At 45.3% G+C, this 22,343-nt stretch overlaps 1 protein-coding gene and 1 pseudogene across 2 annotated transcripts; both read right to left on the reverse strand.

Moving 5' to 3' along the window:
* Positions 1-3,706: 3,706 nt before the first annotated feature.
* Positions 3,707-12,378, reverse strand: LOC110555186 (elongation factor 1-beta-like; annotated as a pseudogene).
* A 3,493-nt stretch (positions 12,379-15,871) lies between these two features.
* Prr15 (proline rich 15) lies at positions 15,872-19,185 on the reverse strand. Of its 2 annotated transcripts, none has more exons than XM_021648224.2 (2): positions 18,747-19,185; positions 15,872-16,949 (listed from the first exon to the last, which is right to left on the reverse strand). In XM_021648224.2, the coding sequence occupies exon 2, from the start codon at positions 16,834-16,836 to the stop codon at positions 16,462-16,464; it is 375 nt and encodes a 124-aa protein (XP_021503899.1). In that variant the 5' UTR covers positions 16,837-16,949; positions 18,747-19,185; the 3' UTR covers positions 15,872-16,461. The 2 variants fall into 2 exon arrangements, with proteins under 2 accessions (XP_021503899.1, XP_060235967.1); XM_060379984.1 differs by lacking the exon at positions 18,747-19,185 and adding an exon at positions 18,483-18,711.
* Between the last annotated feature and the right edge of the window lie 3,158 nt (positions 19,186-22,343).

A 22,343-nucleotide genomic window follows, 5' to 3' on the forward strand; every position in this document is an offset into this window, starting at 1 on the left:
GTCTAGGATTTTATTTAGCTTCTTTTCAACAACATCAGATAATGAGGCAGGAAATGTCAATAGGTAATCCATATACATCAGAAGGCGGATGATCGGTACTGTGTATTTTTGTGTATTATCAGTTATTTTGCTTTACATGTGTTCAGAAATACACACATTGATGAAAAATTAGGAAACATATTAAGTGATAAAATTACTATTTACCACTAGTACCTACACGTTTTTAACCTGACTTCAATATAAACCATGTGATTGTTTTATAACATAATAGGCAATGACAGCTTGACATTGGAAGGGTAAGTAGAAAAAAACTGACTTGATTTGCCTTGATGCCTATCAAGTGTTGGTGAGGGTGATGAAGGGATCAGTCCTTCACCAAGTGGATGGCCTAGATTCTTGGGAGTGGGGATTCAGAAAGAGAAGGCTTGAGAGTCAGGAGGAAATGGAACATTTGGTTTTGATGTGCTCAGTTTTAGGTAGCCACTACATACTCAAGACATTGCACATAAGAAAACTGACACATGTAACCTGTTTCCTATTTCTGGTTTTCAATCACTACACCATCCTGCTCTCAAATCTTTGGGCAGATGCTTCTCTGAAGATATGGACCTTGAAGATCCATCTTTCCTCAGTACCTTCCCCCCTCACCTGCCCCAGTAGCTGGAGGTTAAACCTGTGGTACTGCACCTACCAGGGGAGAAGCCTTATCACCCAGCTGTATCTCCAATTCAATACCTCTTCAACACGGAAATGTCAGGACCCAGAGTTCCAAGTCACTTATTTCACTAAATGTTTGACTGCTGGCAAATCATTAGTCTCTCATATTTGGATCTATACTTGGAATCTTTATATTTGAGAATAGAACCTTAAGTAATAGCAGAAGCCAGGAAAGTAGAAAGAGGCTGTGGGGGCAGGGTGGAGGAGCTCTAGAGAGAGGATATAAGAAAACAGGTGCTATAAAGGGGAAATAATAAATGGAAGAGAGGGGGAAGGAGGAAGGGAGGAAGGATAACTGTTCAAGATATTCGAAAAGGCCATGGGGAAACATTATTTTTATGTTCACTTAAAAATATACGTATCTAACAGATATAAGTGTGTATATACACACATAGTTTGGATGAAGTTATACACTCAAGGTGATAAGGCTTCTTCTGAGAGCCATAGACTATGTAACAAGACCTCTAATGCCAGAGATGGAAAATTTTTCTTTGAGTTGTTGGTCAGGGGAATTAGGGAGACTCTCAAAATAGGATAGGCTATGGCCATTGTCCTTGGCTTCTGAGAATCTGAAAGTAAGACCTTATAAATGAAGACACCATACACTTTGGACATAGGATTTTGGGGAAGCAAGATGCAACTAATCTGGAAGCCTGCTCTCTGAGGACTATCTAGCTTTCACACTATTAAGGGTTCTGTGCAAGCTGCCAAAGGGGGAATTTGGTGATTAAAAGTCCTACCCAGCTGTAAGGCTATGAATCACATCAATGACCAGCACAGCAAGAAAGCTCTAAGCATGTGACAATGACACTTATTTCTTGGGGATAACCAACAACGATCTGATTAAACAACATCCATTCAGTAGGAGGGAATCCATGCCCGGTACTATAAGCCAAGTGAACTAGCCATAGCTAGTGACATCTCAGACCCTAGAGAACTTACTGCTGCCACTTTCCCGAACCAGTGTAACCTCTAACTACATTCTAAGTTTATCATTATTATTATTATTATTATTATTATTATTATTATTATTACCTTCAGATGCTTAGTGCCATCACTCCTCATCAAAGAGGCTTTGTTTTGTAGCAAATTGAGGCTCTGTCAAAACCCAGAGAACAACTGATTGTGAGTTGGCCATACAATTATACCCAGTTGTATATACAACACAAACCTCTGCACACAAGGCTCAGGGAATATCAAGGAAGGGGGACAACACAGACGCCAAGAGCCAGAGCACTAGAAAGTCTGCTGCCAGAACATGTCTTTTAGGTATGAAAGGAAAGTTGCACCCAAGAGATCACAAAAATAAGGTCGCCTAAACAACACTGGCACCATGAAAACACCAGAGGACCTGTGAATGATGGAAATCCCACAAGGCCCCACTCCTGGATGAAGAGCTCTAGGCAATTAATGGTTGCCGAGAGAGAAAGGATCAGTCTTCTCCAGGGATGTGCCCTCTCATAGGTTATCCAATCCCAAGTGGTCAGCTCTAAACAAATACAAATATAAGCAACATGAAGCTAGCCCTGCAGGCTGTGTTTGTATATGCATAGGCACACAGACAGTTATGTAACAATCGTTAAAGAAGAGGTCATGGCTTTGAGAAAGGGTGGGGGAGCACAGGAGGAGTTGGAGTGGAGAGATAGAGGTGTGGAAATGACATAAATCTGCTACTCATGAAATCCTCAAAAAATTAAAAGAAACTTTTGAAAGTCAAGAGACAAAAAAAAAAATATAATAACCTCTTTGAAAAAATAGGCTAAATTTTAGTTGCCTCCCAGAGGTTGGAGGTAAGTCCCTATTGATGAAGACACCATTCACTTCGGAAACAGGATCCAGAGGATCCAAGCCGGGTCTGACCTGGAAGCTTTGCTTGCCAAGTTCTAGCTTAAAACCAGAAAGAGCTGGTTTTAAGATAATGACAGCAGTACTGCTTATAAATGGAAGGGGGAAAAAAAACACTGGAAATCCCTAAATATCCTTCACTGGATAAACTAAGAGTGGTGTTTAGTGAGCCTAACTGCTTATAAATAAAAAGGAGTGACATTCAGAATTTTTTCTTTATATTTTTATATTAATTACAGTTTATTGTATTTCAGCTGTAGCCCCCTCCCTCATCTCTTCCCATGCCCCTCTCCAAGTCCAATGATAAGGGAGGTCCCCTTCCCCTTCTATCTGACCCTAGCCTATCAGGTCTCATCAGGACTGGCTGCATTGTCTTCCTCTGTGGCCTGGTAAGGCTGTTCCCTCCTCAGGGGGAGGTGATCAAAGAGCCAGTCCCTGGGTTCATGTCAGAGACAGTCCCTGTTCCTATTACAATGGAACCCACTCGGACACTGAGCTGCCATGGGCTACATCTGTGCAGCGGTTCTAGGTTATCTCCAGGCATGGTACTTGGTTGGAGTATCAGTCTCAGAAAAGACCCCTGTGCTCAGATTTTTTGGTTCTGTTGCTCTCCTTGTGGAGCTCCTGTCCCCTCCAGGTCTTTGTATCTCCCCTTCTTTCATAAAATTTCCTGTACTCTGCCCAAAGTTTGGCTATGAGTCTCAGCCTCTACTTTAATATCCTGCTGGGTAGAGTCTTTCAGAGGCCCTCTGTGGTAGGCTCCTGTCCTTTCCCCTGCTTTCTCCCTCTTCTGGTGTCCATACTGTTTGCCTTCTTAAAGTAAATGTATTAAAGGAATCCATGAATTACTGAAGAAATCAAGATATGCCAGACATGGTGGTGCATGTCTTTAATCCCAGCACTCTGGAGGAAGAGATGGTCAGATCTCTATGAGTTTGAGGCCAGCCTGGTCTATAGAGCAAGTCCAGGATAGTCAGGGCTCTGTTACATTGAGAAAACCTATCTTGAAAAACCAAAACCAACCAAACAACCTATATCTATTTATATAAAATTCTGGATGGGATGAACTCATATCAGTAGCCACAGCCTAAGGAAAGAAAGGATTTGATTACCAAGATGCAATCTTGGTAATTTTTTTTTCTTTACTAAGAGGTATTTTTTTATATATTTAAAAAAAAATCTTTCATCCTTTTATTTAATGTGCTGACTTGAGGTGAGAATAGATTTTAGGTTTTGTAAAAAGGCAGGCACCTTCATGGACTGCAACATAGTCCGCAAAAGTAACCTGCTCTTCCAACGTATCTGTTCCAACGTCCTCATCTTCAACTACACTCTGTATTTGAAGCTTTTAAATTCCATATCCCATGGGAAAACAATTTAGAAAGACCCCCACCCCCCACCAAGCCATCAGCTCGGTGTTCCTGACGCGCGTCTCCAGTTTTATCATGTCTGTCTCATCATCCCAAGGGTTCACTTCTAGTAAGATGGAAGACTTGGCAACACGTGCAGGCTTTTCAGCTTTCTTGGATTCACACTGTGCAAGGCACTCTTCTCGGGGGCCTCTTTGCTTCTTCACTTCCTTCCTCAGATCCAAAGAGATCACTGTCACCATCTTTTTTAGCGTCCATAGCTCTGCTTCCTGTTTTGTCTTTCACATTGGCGGGACCGCGCTTGCCCAAAGTTGTCTTCACTCCTTGAAGACGAGGTTTATTTTAATTGTACCAAGGCAGGGCATGACACAGGTCCATGGGCAGTGAGCCAGAGATTGCTCTGAATACTGCCACGTGGGTTTGTGGTGGTGCGTTCTCCTCCGTGCAGCTCTTGTTAGGTAATGGTTGGGCGCCTGGAGAAAACGGTGGGACTTTTCAGGTCTCCAAAACCCGTGGTGTTGGCTATGTCTGGAACTGGGCGGCTGCCAGTACTGAGGGAAAAAAGTGAATTGTCTTATGTGTTGATGGGTCGGTTGTTATACTACTCCAAAAAGTTCCTCATACTCACAGAGCTGTATGCCAAAGAGGTTTACTTTGACACATGTAAATCTTAAAATACTTTTTTGAGCAGTAGACGGTCACCATATAAAACAGACTTCGATAATGCTGAAAAATCCTCTCAAGAAATGATGGAAGATGCCTGGATAGAAATTCAGAGAAATTTTCCAAAAATTGGATAAGAAGATGCGAAGAGTGATGGGGGCAATGGGTAGCAGATGGCCCTTATCTCTAAATTCTGCTCACAGACCTCAAGTCGACGCCTGCCCTTGCTTCCGGGACCATGTAGGGGAGCTTCACTTCCAGTGACCATTAGGGGCAGCAGATGTTAAAGGTCCCCCAGTCAAACCCAGATGGACCATAAACAATGAAAACAACCACAGTGCCTTCCCCAACCTTTGGAATTTTTGCACGTGTGGGCTGTTTGCATTGTTGAGCTCAGTTGTGTTGTGGGTGGCAAAGAGAGTGGGGTGATGTGACCGCGGAAGCATTCCAAGTGGGTGCTTGTGGCAGCCTTAGCTTGCTTAGGAGACCCTGACTGTGGTGCCTAGAGCATATGCAAAGGGAGCTTCCCTGGGTGAGCTTTGAACTTACCTTGGCTTCTAAGACTGTGTCTCCTGCCTGCAGGTTAGAGAGCAGGAGTGTTCAAAAATCCGAAGAGCATAAATAAATGAACTTGCTTAGCGTAGCAGAATGCCTAAGGGGACTGGAGACCATGAGGGTGCATAGAGGGTGGGAGATGGAGGGAGGCAAAGGAAAGAGCCAAATATCCGAGTCGATGCCATCTGGTCCTTATCTCATTTCTCTCTCTTGCTCTCTTCTCTCTGTTTAATTTCTTCCTTCCCTCTTCCTTCTGTCCTCCCCTAAGTAGTATTCTTCACCCACCTCTGGCCTCTATTCCCTGTTTTTCTCTTGGACTTTGTATAACTCCTTTTTTTTTTCTTTTCATAACTTGTCAGCAGAGTAAAATACACAACGTAACAGGGAGGGCACCAAAGGAGTGACAGGTGGCGTGGTAGAGCCGCTAGCAGCCATAATAAATTACCACAAACCTGATGGCTTAAGGCAACACAAATTTACCCTCACAAGTCTGGAGGCCAAAGGCCTGAAATTGAGTTACCAGTTATGAGCACAGCTGCCCTTCTCTGCTGGTTACATGAGAGGATTGTCCTTGACACTGGCAGGCAATGGTTACACTGTGGCTCCCAGACCCCAGCCTTTGCTGCCCTCCAGCAGGCTCAGCCTCTCTCCTGCTGCTCCTCTCCACAGTGGGTGTTGTTTGTACGCAGCTGTGAATAATTATGCAGACTCCACCTGGAGAGTCTGGAAAATCCAGGGTGTGAGCTCTTTAGAAACTTTCCTGGCCAAAAATCCCTTTTCCTAATATGGTCATATCATATCCATATTTTGGGGAGCTAGGCTGTGCTTTGGATGAGTTTCTCAACCCCTAGATAGCATCCAGTTTTTCTTCTCCTTCAGGAAGACAGATGGTTATTGCTGGTGGATGATCATTTTGCCTCCAGCTGGAAGAAAGAAAAAAAAAAGGAGTGAGGGCAATTCATTGGTAGTGTACCCAGGAAAGTGACAGCCCTACTGGATAGCCATGACAAACAGTTAAAAAAAATAAATAAATGAAAAGAAAGAAAGAAAAATAGAAGACGTCCAAAGAGGCAAGCAAACACAAAACAACCACAATACAAAGCAAGCCCGTAATAGTTCAATCCTGTCACCATGTAAATGCGGCTGAAAGAATCTAGATGAAGGAACGAGACAAGCAACAAGCAAATGCCTCTCGACTAATGAACGAGAACAACAAAACTGATTATAATAGGAACACGAGCAGCTCTGAAAAGAGTAAACACAGGGAGATCCAGAAGTCTAATGCTTGAACTTGCCACGCAGGCTTGACAGGCAGAGTTCAGTCTTCAGAACACTTGTAAAGAGGCCGGCACAGAACTGTGTGCATCAACTTCAGTGCTGGGGAGGTGGTGACAGGAGGTCCTTGGCATTTGCTAGCTACCCATCACATAAAGCAGGGTGGATGGTTCCCGAGGAAAGAAGGCAGAAATTAACCTTTAACCTTCCTGCAAATGCAGACACGTGCCCACATGAACACATACCTACACACCCACCCACAAAGAAGTGTAATGTTTAAGAGGTACTGAAGCTCATCTGTATTAAGAGAAATGTAACTGAGGCCTCTTTGACGTGCACATGCATACACAAAAACATACACACATAACTGTTATATACACACAGTTGGTATTTATACACATATATTCACGTGTGTGTATATATATACCTGTTATATATACACACAGATCTGATAACACATATGTAACTGTTATATACACACACCTGTTATATATAAACATAAGCACATCAGACACATGTGTGTATATATCCCTGTTATATATACACACATATCTAATACATACACAGACACACACACACACACACACACACACACACACATACACACACACACGCCCTCATGCACTGCGCCTGCTGTTCTCAGACCTTATGAGAGCAGCCCATTTCTACTTCTATGGTCTTTCTTCTTCCCCAGCAGCTGGACAGCGCAGTGCTGCCTCAAGTTGGGGGTGGGATCCAGAAAGATTATATGCTGGCAGGGCCCTTAAGGCCTGGCTTTTATGCTAGGGACTGCATCAAATGTGTTTGTTTGGTGATAGATCTATGAGGAGTTAATAATGTTGAATGAAGCCTTGGGCTGGCAGTTTGATCCAACAGGATAGGTGTCCTCAAAGAGAGTGTGTGTCTGTGTGTGTGTGTGCCTGAGAGAGAAAGAGAGAGACAGACAGGCAAAGAGACAGAGACAGAGCGTCAGTGAGACAGAGACAGACAGAGGCAGACAGACAAACAGACAGAGATAGACAGACATCAGATAGCAATTTTACACATGCACATAGGAAAGTCCCCAAGGGGAGAAACTGAGAAGGAAGTCATGTGCAATCCAGGAAGAAAGCCTGACCTAGAACCTTGCCTTGACACTTTGATCTTAGAGTTTTTGTCTCTATAACTTTGGGGAAATAATTATCTATCCTTTAAGCCATTCAGCCTGTAGCATTTTGTTACAGTAGCCTGAGAAAACTAACATCAAATTGGAGTAATATCCTTCTACCACATCTTTTGGCCAAAGCAGTCGTGAGATAACCCACAAAAGGGTTAGGAAACACCCGGCACACCTTGACAGGAGGAATTGCAAAGTCTGCACTAAAAGGACTTGGATACAGGGACAATAAGGTATCACCCTAGCAACATATTGTCCAGACCAAATAATGTGAAGGGGTTCCCAGATGGGCAAGTTGAATGGGACACTGAGTGTGGTCAGCGTTCTGGCCTGTTGAACAGCAGCAGTCGTGACTGTTTCTTCTTTGGTACCAGGCAGTGGTTTGGTGCAGTGGTTTGGAAGGTCTATATGATGGGTTGCCCCAGGGGCTTGTAAGTGCTGTCATCTAGTGAATGGATCCCAGGACCATCATTTGCCATAGAGGTGGTGAGGTTTGGATGGCTACACTGCATTTTCAGGAAAGCCTGAATGCGAATATTTGAATGAGTCTCCTGATAAATGAATTAAAGAACAGGGAGCCGAATGGTCAGCTGAATAGAAGAAGGAGGGACAGAAATCAGGTTGTGTGTAGTGAAATCAGTTGTGTTTAGTCTGTGTTCACTAATTCCTTGATCAACCAAGGGAGACAGCCAGCTGGGCTTCAACACTGAACTCTGTTGCCAAGGAAAGAACATTCCACATTTCAAGGTGTGTCTGGGTACAGCAGCCTAACTCCACCACAGCCTGCCTGTCTGAGGAAATCTTCCCTTGTTCCCAGGAAGTTTCATTCCTGCGTCTCTGTAACTAAAAGGGTGATAACTGACTCTTTCCTCTCTGAATGCTCGCTGGTGCCGATAGTGTTAGTTCTGAAGAGTTAGCAGTGGTCACACATCCCCTTTTGACTTTGTCCAACTGGGGAAGGAGAGGGTGCAAGGACACTCCCTCCTGAAATGCTTGTGCCTCTGGAGACCATCATTAAGAATCTGCTACTCTGTGTCACCAAGGCTCACCTGCCCCAAATCTTCTCCACATAAACCCCGAGAGTTGACCTCTATGTGAAAGAAAGAGATGTAGAATACACCCAAGGGTGAAGATGTGAGGAGCTGCCTTCCATCAAACATCAAATTCCCTGCAGCAGGCAGTTTGCAAGGCTTGGTGGCTTTGACATCCTATGGGAGTTGCCAAGAAGTTACTTGAAGCAAACATGTCCTATGTAAAATTGCCATGCCCTGGACAGACGTAAACATCTTGAATAAATCATGTGGAATTGTGAAGATGAGAATGTTTCCTGCTTCTTTTACTGCCTCCAGGGTCAGAAATGCACCCAGAATTCTCATTCCAGGGGTTTTAGATTTTTTATATAGAGAGAATATATTTACACTTAAATATATTTAGTATTATGTTAAGCATATTTAAATATACCTAAATATATAAATCTATATATATTTATTTATACTTAAGATAAATTTTCAACAATATATGTGTATTATATATCTATATAAAACTGTATATTATGTATATTGTTGTATATTATGCATAAGCTTAATTATTCTATGCCAGCTGTTCTAATTTGCTTTATCTGTTGTGAGAAAACACTGACCAAAACCAACTTGGGGAGAAAACGTTTTTTCAGCTTACAGATTACATTCATCATGGAGAGAAGCCAAGCAGGGACTCAAAGCAGGAACCTGGAGGCAGGAACTGAAGTCGAGGCCATGGAGGAGTCATGTGTCCTGTCTTGCTCCCAGTGGCTTAATGAGCTTGCTTGCTTACACAACCCGCTTGTCTAGAGGTGCTACTGCCACCCTTGATGAGCTGTTTGAACAACAGATGTTTTGGGGTTTCTAATTCCTAAGTGTTAGACTGTGTTGAAAGAGTTCAGAGCACCCTCAACTTCCACCGAGGAATGGAGAATGTGCGTGAGGGCAGGCGTTAAGGAAGACTTCTGCATGGCTATGCAGTTTTTCAGAGGGCTACGCCTGTGCGTGCACTTGTTTCATGAGCTGTTCATAAACTCCTCTTTGCTAGGGAAAGGAACTGAAGCCAGAAAGGTGAGGTAAGTCTATGCGAGCTGTTTCCATGTGGTTGATCAGGCAGCAGAAGTGTCCTCAGCATCACTGGAGCCTAGCAAGAGCACCTATCTTAAGAGGCACTGGAGTTCCCAGGCAACCCCCAAGTCTGCTCACCCCTCTGTGGGAGGTAGACCTGGAGGGAGAAGACAATGCTAGTCAGAGAGCTGGACGGAACTTGCTTTGACTGGAGTGGCTGGAGAGGAGATGGAGCCCATAAAGCAGTTCTGATGACTTCAGGCTCTAATGGGGGTGGGGGGACACTATCAAATGAGTGTTGAGCAGGACATGCCACAAATCTGAATCTGAGTCAGGTGAATTTGCAGAAATGCTTGCAGAAATTCCCTCCCCATACTGTAACCACACAGTGATAGTTCATATGATAAGGTCATTCCTGAGATTTGTGGCTCATAGTGAGTGCTTTAGTGCCCACTGGCACACAGCGGCCATTTCTAGAGGGCGGAGTTCTAGTAGCTTGTCCTAGGGAGAATCACAATGACTTCTCTATCAATTGAAGTCATGACTGTCCCATTTCTCGTGAAGCTTTACAGGGTTGGGGGAAGAAGAGATCTGCCGTGAGTGCTTTGTGGCAGCCCAAAGTCTAGTGGCTTCTCATTTACTTAGCACCCCAACTGAAATCTTATAGCCGATCAAATCCCCGGTATGTTTCAAATCCCTGTTCTGGAGACTAGCCTTTCCAGTAGATATCCAGTTTTCTTGTTACTGTGTGCTTTTTCTCTTCTAATGGACTCTGACTAGTCACGATCTTCAGAAAAGATCTGAAGATCTTTTCATCTGGCCAGATTCTACTGGCCAGAACAGCCTGCTCCCTGGGAGAGAAAAGAAAGATTGTGACCCTTCTAAGAACCATTGACATATCCATTCTTTTCTAAAAGCACATAGGGAATTGTATTGCCCCTTTGAATTTCCCTGAGTTCCCTAACTCAAAGGGTCACAACGCCATGCGATCTGGTGGCTGGTGGGGGAGGGGGACAGCACAGGCTGGAATGCACGAAGAAAGACGTGTCTCAGTAAAGTGGTCAGCAATGCCAGGAGAAGGCTGTGAGCAGGAAATGGTGTGTTATTTGGCTTTCTGCGACTGTGACAAAATATAAAAGAATCTAGTTATAAGGAAGAAAAGTTTGCCTTTGACTCACAGTCTCTGAAATGTTACTCTATGGTCACTAGGCCATGTGGTTTGGGGGCCTATGGTGACACAGAGCATTATGGCAGACAACGTGAGGAGGAATAGACTACTCACCTCATGGCATCTGGGAAGCAAAAAAGTAAGAACCAGGTAGGAGCTGAAGTCCCAATATGCCCTCTGGAAGATGCTACCCAAGACCTTGTGTATTTTTGTTGCTTTGTTGTTTTGATTCAGGGTCTCATATAGCCCAGGCTGGCCACAAATTTTGCTTTGTAGCCAAGGATAATCTTGAGCTGCTGATCCTCCCAAGTCCTGGGAATAGATGTGTGTACCACCGTGCCTCCCTCCCCAGTGACTTTCTACATCCTGAAGGTTACACCTCCTTCTCACAGGCTGAGGAGTGAGCCATGCAAGAGTCTGGGAGATACTTGAGATACAAATGCTAGCAAGCGGAAAGGCACCCATAAGTCCCACGAGGGTTTGCGGGGCAGACTGTGGAAAGAATGTGACCTCTGACAGAGCCAACAAGATAGACAGATGTCTGCACGGTGCAAAGATGTTAGTCCTATGGAAAGGCTAGAGAGAGATGGCAGCCCTTGTGAAGGGGGTAGTCTTCCCTGCAGGGATTGAAAAAGGATAAAGAGTTGAGGAATGACCGTTTCCGTGCTCTCTCTGTTCGTTTGTGTGTGCGCATGATCATGTACATGTGTGTAGAGGCCAGAGGTCAGTTGTCAGTGTCATTCTTCAGGACCCATCACCTGGTTTTTAAGGTAGTGACCCTCATTAGTCTGGAACATGCCAATCAGGCTATGATGGCTGGCCAGCAAGGCCCAGGGATCTGTCTCTAACCCTCAAGCACATGCCACAAGGCTTAGCTTTTTTTTGTGAGTCTGCTTGCTTGCACCCAAAGCATTTCCTAACTGACTTAGAGCTATATGCCCAATCCCTAAAGGACACCTTTCAATGCTTATTTGCTACAACATCTGCAATTGCATTTTCACCATGAATAAAGAGACTCAATGCTCCTAGGTAGCAGGAGAACAGTTCATTTCTGGGCCAAATGACAGCAAGGTGGTGGCAACACCTGACCACCAAGCAGCTAGTTCCTTCCGCTTTAAGGTAAACACTGAACGTTTTATAATTTTACTACCAGTCACTCAAAATAGCAGCACAGGAAAGAGGATTTTAAAGCTGGAATATAAACTCCACCCCCTCATTTTATGGCAGAGTAAATAAACGCCCAGGTTACCTAAGCCTTGTAGAAGAGCAAGTCAGAAATGGCCGCAGACCAGGTAAGGCTGAGAGCATAGAGGGTTTCAGCTGGCCGCCCTCTGGCGGAGGAATGAGCCAACATTACAGTGACTCACTGGCTACTGGCGGTTGTAACACAAAGCTAACTCTCTTTGGAAAGAAAAAGCACAGAGGTTGGTTCTAAATCCCTTATCCAGTCGGTCAGGGCCAGAGAGTTTCATTTTTCCTTTCCTTAATATGAAGCTTACCAGTTTGGAGCCAGAAAACTTTAACTTCAGGATCAACAGTCATGTTCCACACCCCAGCGATAAAGATACACTTTCCTGAAATCATATTGCTTCAAGGGTTAAGCCAAAAACTCTGGCACCATGGTTATGAGCTCAGTGTTTTACACACAGCCCAATTTGGTTAGAGCCGTTGCTTGGCATAACCATAAGGACTGCCTGTCTGTGGCCTTCAGTGCCACTCACCATGACGTCTGGTTCTCATCCATCCCATACAAGTGCCCACCTGTCTCTGCTAATGTCAGGCCTGAGTAGTTTCCTCACGTTCATCTTTCGGAGATGACTGGCGGCCGAGTGTGCTATTGCACACGGAGCTCCAAATCTTTAGTAGCTGGTGAAACTCTCACAGGGCCTCTGGAGTTCCCCTTCCACAATGCTGAGCCTCATGGGAATGCATGTGCCATGGCTCAAAGGAAAGGTGAGAACGGAGCCAGGAAGGGCTGAGAGCAGGTGACAAGGACAGTGATTCCACAGGGCCACAGACTCTTTAGCAAGTTCACACTGAGGTCCACAGCTGTTTCTAGAAAAGCGTATGTGTAAATTGACATCCAAATGGTCGCACTTTCTACTTGCTATTGAGATGAATTTGTTCCAAAAACAAACAAACAAACAAAAAAAAATTTAAAAGCTAACACAGTTATAAAATATTTCATGAAAAGAAAAGATTTCAAAAATCAGCTTTTGTTCCTAATGTCTATTTTTATTGTATGAAAGTTCACTGAGATGTATAGACCTTGGGTCTGGTTAATTTTGGTATGTGTTATTTTTTTTTTATTTCCAAGGATTTTTTAATAATAAAAAACTTCATAACAAGTTTTAAAAATCAAGTTAGTATATTTACCAAGCTCACTTGTTGTGTGCTGGCTTTTAGTGTGGCAGACATGCCTCAACTTAGGAAAAAGAATATTCTTTTTTTTTTTTTTTTTTTTTTTACATGACAGGTTCCTGATTCCTGGATATTTGTGCCCATTCACATACTCCTTTCTTGTTCACCTTTTACTTGGCAGTCTTTCTGATAGTTGTTTGATTTATTTGCTTTAAAACATTGAAACATTCTTCTGTGCTTCTCAAGAAAATATTTCTGATGAGGTTTTGGTCAACATATCCACTCACTATCAGCTTCACATCTTCTTTCTAAAGACGGGGCAGCACCAGAGGAGCTAATTTCACATAGGGTTTCAAGACAAGGTCTTTAAAAACTGCCCGGATGCTGGTGCATGAACCTGAGCACATGCATCAGAACTGGGTCCCAGGGCTTCTGAAGCGAAAGTCAGAGAAGGAGAGGAACAGAAGGATAGACACAAAGGGGCAGCCAGAGGACCTGAAACATGAGTCACTGCTCAGCCACCAGCTTTGCAAGGAGACCCAGTGGGGCAAAACCATCCATGTGTAATCGTCATGGTTACAAGACTGCTTAGGGAACACACCACCGCACCCTGAGTCTCCCTTTACATGGTTTGGAAGGCGTAGTATTAAATTTTCTGTACAGGCTTCCAAATTTGGGAGTGAAATTTTACTTATAAAGACATTTAAAGCAAATAAAAATTTCTAATTTAATAAACTCCAAATTCTTTCTGTAGCAATTTTGTTTTATTTACTCTAAGATTTTGGTTTAAGACGTGCTGAAAGTCTGTATGGATTCTGGGAATGTAATTGATTGTCTGCAAAGCCTACAAATCCCAGAAAGACACTTTGTCAAATTATCTTATCCTACTCATGATCTTATTATCCTAGCAATTTTGTGTGGTTTCAGATTTCCCCGACTTGGGATTAAATCAGTGTGTTCTTTCTGTTGCATAATTCAGGAGCACTTGAAAACGATGTAATTACAAACCCCAATGGCAGATTGCAAACTGCACTCGCTGTCATAACTGCCTAGAGCATGGCTTCATTTCAGAATAGTAGGGTGGCTATAACTTGTACTGCCCTGGACCTGCTATTGGATATCCATGCAATTACAGAGTTGGACGGGATCCAACACCACACACGGAAGCTGGAAAAATGCCAATGCTTTGTGGATGTAGAGGGATTTTAAAGATGATGATGATGAACATGATATTTTTAAAACAATAAAATGTTGGTGAAAGAGCAAGTATAACATCTTTTACAATACTTGGGCATAGACTTAATTCTATTGATGAGAACAGCCTTGACTTACTGCCCTCCTAGGGGTAAAAGATATTCTGCATAGGTGTCTATTCTGGTTTTTATTATTTTCTCCAAACTGAATTTCAAATGTCTTGTAAAGGTTCTCCAGAAGTTATCCCTCAATACCTGCACTGCTCACTATAGTCCACACTTTCCCTCGTCCACACAGGCTTTCATCCACTTTTTTTTTCTTTCTCAGTTCTCCTTCATTTGAATTCACCCATAAGAAGCCACTACAATCCATGGGAAGTCTTTCTCATCCAAGAAGCCAACCCCAGAGACAATGGCCCCATACTTTCTGGTTCTAAATGTACTTTAACAGTCTTCTCATGCTTACAAAGAACATAAAAAAACAACATTTTTCTCTTTTAATGTAAGGTAATCGTAATTGCCAGGTAAATAATCTCCAGCAATTTCCTTTAGAATAAGGTTTTAGGTAAGTAGAAACTGAGGTATCAGATCATTAGCTCTATTATTCTGTGGTACTCAACTCCAAGTCATTGATTTCAATGCATTTTAGCCACCCTCATCAAATATCTATGTGAGATTTCCATAGATAGCTAACATGTTTGACTATTTCATAAATAATTTGATAATAATGACAACAACAAAAACCCAGCCTTCCTATATAAAAAATTGGAGCCTCCCCAACCAAGTGTTTCCTCCTTAAAGACAAAAAAGGCACACATCTTGGAGGGGGTGATTCCCCTGCTTTGCATTTGTTTGTAAATGAAGCAGGGTATGTGGGAAGAGTCTCAGTGTCTCTCTCTAGGGTTCAACAATGCTCTCTTGTAACCTGCTGAAAGCAGGTGGTATTCATTTACTCTTTTTCTTGAAGGTCATAATAAAAGCAAAAGGGTAGATTTTTCTGTTGTTGGTAAGAATCTTCCACTTCACAGATCAAAGGCTTTGAAATTAGATAAGCGTAGACTCGGACTAGATGATATAGGCTTTGAAGCAACAGGTGGGGAAAACAGCTTTGCACAAACTGAATGAGCTCGGTCCATGCATTCAAATGTTTTTGGACAATTCTTGTGAGGGTCACAATGGATGCTAAAAAAGGCTTTGTGAGTTACTCCATGGAAGTGCACCAAAGAAACAGGAGAATGTAGGTAGCCTGAATTGGTACCACTCCCTTCCATTGAATTTGGTTGGCAAATGGAAATATCTGGTGAACTGGTTCCAGCTGGGTGTTGCTGGTTTCTAGAAAAGTTCTTTGCCCAGCAGCTCCCTGACAGTAGCTCCGTGGCAAATAATTAACCTTGTCACTTGGGACCTCGCATGCCTGCTTTTAAGTATGATGAGTTTCAAACTTAGAACAGAAAAAAAAAAATACAAAGTCACCTTAAGTCTTACAGTTCAACAGTTTTAATAGTGCACACTAAACAGGCATACAGCTTTGCAGTTCTCACTTTAAGCAATCTTCTCAATGCTTCTAACCTGGGGGGGGGTCCTCTCCCATCCCTTCACATACAAATAAATCTAGGGTAGTACCCTAAAGTGCATTTCCCAGCCATTTAAAAACAGTGCTGTAAATTGCTCTCCAGAGTCCTAGGTAAGAGCATGGCTTCCTCACTAAGAAGCTGGAGAGGCCATCACCTCCTCATTGCCTCTGAAATATCCATCCGGCCTTTTCACTCCTGCATGTGACAGGAGCAACAGTGACACCTCAGAATAGCTTTTTAAAAAGCCACCTTCTTCAGCAGCAGATACCTAAACCTCCCACAAAAATACTTACTCGTCCTGGAGTCATGGAATACTGAAGACCCAGCTGACCCTTCATTTTCTAGGAAAAAAAAAATTAAATCTTGAAGGCTTTGTTCACCTGAACATTCTGAACTTCAGTGGGATGCCCAGTGCTAGGGCCAGGGGTAATAGTGTTTCTCTCGCCACAGAAAGAGAGAGAGAGAGACAGACAGACAGTCCTGGAAGCTTGCTCAGGCTATTGCTTGTCTTCCTGGGGGTCATCTGGAAGGTCGGCCTCCTCCTCCGTGGACCTGTCTCCTTCCGGGAGCAGCGTGGCTCGAACTTTCCTCTTCTCCTTGAATCTGCCAGAACGTGAGATCTTCAAATTGCGCCGGCTGCTGCCTGATTTCTCTTCACACAGCTTATCTGACCTGGGAGGCTCTTCGGTGTCCCCAAGGACGTTGGAATGCTGGTTTTCTCTACTAGTCCGATCAGAGTAAGGTGGTGAGGGATCCTCGGTCTCTGGCTGAACCTGAGGCTGCAACCCCACCGGGACTTCCTTGCTTTTCTTCCTGGTTAACGATTTCCACCAGGGGCCGGAGCTGCTGGCAGAGCTGCCACTGTCCGCCATGGCCAATAGGCCTGGGGATCCCGGGCACCCCGCGCCTTGGGCCAGGACGTCCCCTCTATCTCTGTCGTCTCAGATTGTTCACTCCAGCCTTTCCAGGGAGCCTAGGGAGCACCCTGCACAGAGAGGAAAGCAAAACTTGGGTTCGTCAAGTAACAAGTAGCAGGCTCACTATTCTCCTTTCCTGTTAGTTGGGATGTTCAACTCAGTAACCAGTGGCCTCCAGCAGGACACCAGCTGATCTACAGGCTTGAGCTCCTTGAAGGCCTCAGTCTTTGCCTCCACTCTCAGCAAAGTGCAGTGGCCACCCAGTGGAGGTCCTTGACCATCAAGATCAGCCTGGCTCCAGAGGGATTATGGCCTAGCCTGCCACTCAGCCTGGCCCTATGAGGACCACTACAGGTGCTCATCTGCTCTACAGCTGCCTTCCTTCAGAGGAACACCCTGTGTAGGGGTGGTTTAGGGAACCTAGCATGTTTTGCCCATTACAGATGAGCAATGAAGATCAGGCATTTTCTTTTTTAGTGATTGAAGGGGGAAGTTCCCCGCACATTGTGAGTGAGGCCATTCCTGGGCTTGTGATCCTGGGTTATATAAAAAAGCAGGATAGCTGGGCTTGGTGGCACAGGCCTGTAATCCCAGCACTTGGGGAGGCAGAGGTGGGCAGACCTCTGTGAATTCGAGGCCAGCCTGGTCTACAAAGAGAGTCCAGGACAGCCAAGGCTACACAGGGAAACCCTGTCTTGAAAAAACAAAACAAATAAAGAAAAAAAGAAAAAGAAAAGAGAGAGCAGGCTGAAGCAAGCCTCAAGGGCACCTAAGCAGCAGTCCTCTATGAGCTAATTTATTTCTATAAAGCCTTTTTTCTATGAAGTTGAGTAGAGACGCTTGGCAGTGTATTCAAATGAGAAAGCGGGACTCATAAGTGCGTTGCTGTGCTTACGGCAAACTGCTTCAAACCACTTCTACCTTGTGACTTTCAGAGGCCGTCTAGACCTTGAAAACCACCGTCCCACTCTTCCTTTTATTCCCTAGAGCCGATCTCCCGACTGCAGGAAGGACTCACGCCCCAGTCTTTCTTCTTCCCTTATGTCTTCTCCAACTCTTGAGCATTTTCGTCATCATAAACTAAAGGTTTCTGGCCCTTTCCCTTCCTCCAAAGGAGAGGGCGCAACCAGTAACTCCAGGAAAGCTTTCTTTTTCCCCAAACACTGACTTATGGGAGCCCAAATACTCCTAATACTGCAAGCCACGCTCCGGGCACACTTCCCGTGCGCGTGCGCCTGGACACGACCACCGGGACTGGGCAGGGCTCGGGCACACCGCCCACTTGTAGGTTTCAGCTCCTCCGCTTCGCAACCCATGAGCGACCCGCTCCTGGGATTCGCGAGTGCTCAAAAGAGGAAAACCTGAGCCACATTTGTTGTTTCAGGTTCTCCCGGAACTGCTCGAGAGAGGAAGTCTCAGCGCCTACGGGAGGCGGCGCACTGGCCGCTGGCACTGTCGTCTCCTCCCCAGGATGCCCTGAGGACACACTCGAGCTGGAACTCGAAAACCGTAAAAGCAGAACAAGCCCAAAGTTCTTTTCCTATGAAAGGCGCCCACACCCTCAGGCACCATCGCGGTGGGGTCTGCGCCCTCCCTCCTACCTTGCAGATGGGAAAAACAACCCCCCCAACCCAAGGCATTCATCGGGCAGCCTCGACGCCTCGGTCCTCCGCCTCACGCTTTTCTTCTCCATAGAGATCAACTCGGTGTGGAAGGAAAGGCTTTACGAGAATCGCGCCGTTCCGGGGGCCTCTCCTCCGGCGGCAGGAGGAGGGACATGGGGAGGCGCGAGACAGCATTCCCGAGGGATGTCGCAGCGCCAGGGGTCTGTCCTGTCACACGCAGGGGGACTCCGGTTCTCTCACCTGCAGGAGCTTCCAAAGCCACCGCGGCTCCGTGCCGCGCAGGCTGTCCAGAGCACCGAGGGCCGTCTCGGGGCCACCTGCAGCTTGGGAGCGTTGTCCCGCGTCGCTAGCGGTCTCGGAGAGAGGCAGGTCTCGCCCAACACCTTTGACTCTCGCCCGCGGTGGGACAACCCGCGGTCCTCTCAGCTCGCAGGGGCTGTCAGGTCCGCCGCTCTAAGGGAGGGACAGCTTTTGCAGGCGGGGGCCTCACATTCTGGGGCGCGTTCCTCCTTCCCGCTCACGCTGCTCCCCGGCTGCTGCGGGATGGGACCTCAGCTGCTGGCTCCGGCGCACTCGCTTTTCCTGACTGTCCGTAAGGACATCTGCCCTCCTGCTGGTGGCTGGTCAAAGGACTGAGGACACCAGAACCGCGGAGAAGGGGAGGGTCAGGGTGGGACAGGAGGCGGCCGCCCAGCTACAGGTGCAGGTAGGAGCTTGCGTCCCCGCCCTCCTGGTGACCAGATTGGACGAGGTCGCAAACGTGGCTCCAGCCTTGAGGGCTCTGATTGGAGAAAAAGCTGTGCTGCCGCCTCCCAGTTCACGTTCCGTTCTTGCGCTGAGGTTTGAGTTCTGAGGCTTTCAAGTTTTCTAACTCCAAGAACTGATTCAAACTCGGACGCGTTGGCGAGTTTCAAGCGCTTTCCGCTAAAAAGCCGAAAGCTGTGAACCAAGTTGTGGTTGTCATCCAGCGCTATTCCTAGTACTGGGTGGGTTAACTCACTTGCTCATCAGAGCATCCCAGGACTGGCACTATGACTCTCACCAGGCCTGCAAGAAAATCTTGGTATGTGGAGATTAAACAGTTGTCCAGGGTCGTGGGCTGCAACGCAAAGGAGCAGGGGTGGAGGTTCGACCCCTGCTTAACCACCACATGACAGCACCGCCTGTTGGTCTTGTGTTCTTAACCACAGCTAAGTGCCTATGCTACTAAGCATCGTTCACTTCTGGGTGTCCACGAACCCGACACCCAGCCCGGAGCCACTGAGAGAGTGAACCGGTGGGCTCCATCACCATCCACTGCGCTTTAGCTGGGTGGTTATTTGACAAAATGGTATTAACGAAGGCGAAGCCTCAGCTTGAGCGATTCTTGAGGTCCGTGGCTCACCTACACACAAGCAGGACTCCTGGCCTCTGAGATAGGTATTCCAGGCAGAGCGTCTCATTCGAGAGTTAAACCTGAGACAGAATGCCCAACTCAAATCCCTTGCAGGACAGGTTTGATGGGCAGGAATTTTAAGGAAAATACGAGGACTTGACGGATGCCGTAGCTTGAGTTTAATTTTAAAAAGAAAGAAAAAAAAAATGAACACAGCACTCTGTATTTGGAAGAGATTATTAACTCCCGTTCTCTTTCTCCTTCCCTCTCTTCCTCTTTCTTTCCTTTTTGTTTGTTTCTTTGTTTGTTTTTGATTGTTTGTTTGTTTTGAGACAGGATTTCTTTTGTGTAGCCTTGGCTATCCTGGACTTGCTTTGTAGAGATCCTCCTGCCTCTGCCTGCCCAAGTGCTGGGATTACAGGCATGAGCCACGGGACCAGCTCTTCCTTTCTTTATTGATGGCATTTTATCATGTAACCAAGACTGGCCTCAAACTCCCGTATACCACCAAACCTGACTCCTTGGGGTTAGCGTTAAAGCGGGGACATTGAATCACAACAGACTAGCCCGCAGCTTTAAGGGGAGAACTCTTTAGGAGGGAGATGTCAAATGATGAGACAAGCTTGTCTTGGGTGTCGCCACCGTGTATGGAGTCTGGACTTGCTATTGTTGAGTAGCGCCTGAGTGAGGGAACGAAGGCAGGAGGAAAAGAACGCTAGCTTGATGAGCGGCTTTTCATCCAGCGTGGTTTCGACAAAGCCACAAGCATTTCTCAATAAACAGATCCTTCGCTGCCCAATAAGACAGCTCCTTATTTACATTCAACCATGTCAAATGTCTCTGCTGTCTCCCGGGTTTAGCGGAAGCACCTTATGAATGGAATTTATGGGATAAATGAGAAGGTAAAGCAGGGGAGAAATGAGCAGAGTCATAGGAGATGGAAAGCATTCCAGGGTAAGCAGCAGTAGGGGAGCCTCAAGGTGTGAAGGGTGCTGGGATTCTCAAGGTTCAAAGAGCAAGTGGGTGACCTAAGTGTGGGGAGTGGCCGGTGGGAGGTGATGCTGGACAGGTGAGTGCAGCAACCCAGGATCCCAAGGAGAGCTGTGAACATGGCCCTGCACAGAATCTGAGCAGCCCCTTTCTCAGCACAATAAATGATTATCTGCTTAAGCAATGGGCTTCCAGGCAGACATTGAGTGCCAGGAATTAAAATCAGAATCTTGGAATTTAGAGTTGACATTTTCTCTCAGCAAAACTGAAATTTCTGGAGGGGCTATTTTACGGATCACATCCTTACATCTCTATTGTAGGGATGGGCTTTGGAAGAAATCTGAACAAATGCTTGAGGAATTCAGCCAGCCAAAATGGGGAAAACCAAAGCCCCCTCCTTTCATCTGCCTGGCTCTCAGATGTGTTGTGTTTGTGTGCTGAAGTTAACACAATTCACTGTGACTTGCTGGGTGATACAGCAGTCCTCCACTCCCACTAATGTAACTTCTCAGCATTCCAGGGATTGAAAGAACACACTGGCATTCTCCTTTGGCCTATCTACAGTGTCAACGTCATTGGCTTCCTCTTAAAATATCCACTAACCTGCATCTTTATCCTTCCCTCCATGGCAGCTCCTTTTCTGTCTTCCTTCCCGTGGATAATCGCAAAGCAAGCTGCTTGCTTGCTCTATCTAGCTAAATATCTATCTATCTATCTATCTATCTATCTATCTATCTATCTATCTATCTATTGCTGTCCCAATGAGATGAGTCTCATGCCAGAGGCTGTGTGTTCTTTCAGTCCTTACAGCAATTGGTAGTTACTAAGAATATAAATGTTACTTTGGGTAGAATAGCTTGTGATGGTAGAGTCAACATGCAAAATGAGGCAAACTGACTCCAGAGCTGGAGTTTAGAAGCTATGATTTTGGATTTCTTGCGATTCAGCCCTAAATCTCCTTCTGCCCATCTTTGTCTTACTCCCGGCCTCTCGTACCTTTTACAAGAAGGTTAAGTCTTGACTATTTCAGCTCTGTCTCTTTGAGTTACATAGCTGAGTGTTTACGTGGTTCTTGGCATTTTGTCATCGAGTCATTTTGCATTGCTTTGAATGAGAAGCGTTCCCTATAGTTTTGGTCATTCGAACAATTGGTCCCCAGTTGCTGGTGTTACTTCAAGGTTTAGGTGGCAGAGCCTTCCTGGAGGAAGTATATCACTGGGAGTAGCAAACTTGAAAGTTCAAATCCTCACCCTGTTGCTAGTTTGCTCTCTTTCCTTGATGCTTCTAGCTCAAGATGTGAGTTGTCTCAGCTCCTGTTCTTGCTGCCATGCCCTGTTGCTTTTGTCTGTAATAGATTCTCATCCTTCTGGAACTGTAAGGCCAAATAAAACCTTACTTCTATAAGTTGCCTTGATCATGATATTTTATCACAACAATAGAAGAGTAACCAATACACCACACGTGTGTACACA

This window comes from Meriones unguiculatus, chromosome 3, assembly GCF_030254825.1.
Source record: "Meriones unguiculatus strain TT.TT164.6M chromosome 3, Bangor_MerUng_6.1, whole genome shotgun sequence".
Taxonomy (NCBI): domain Eukaryota; kingdom Metazoa; phylum Chordata; class Mammalia; order Rodentia; family Muridae; genus Meriones; species Meriones unguiculatus.

Bases quoted from the DNA above. Each gene is read 5' to 3' on its own strand.
- Prr15 (XM_021648224.2), bottom strand. From the start codon at position 16,836: ATGGCGGACAGTGGCAGCTCTGCCAGCAGCTCCGGCCCCTGGTGGAAA.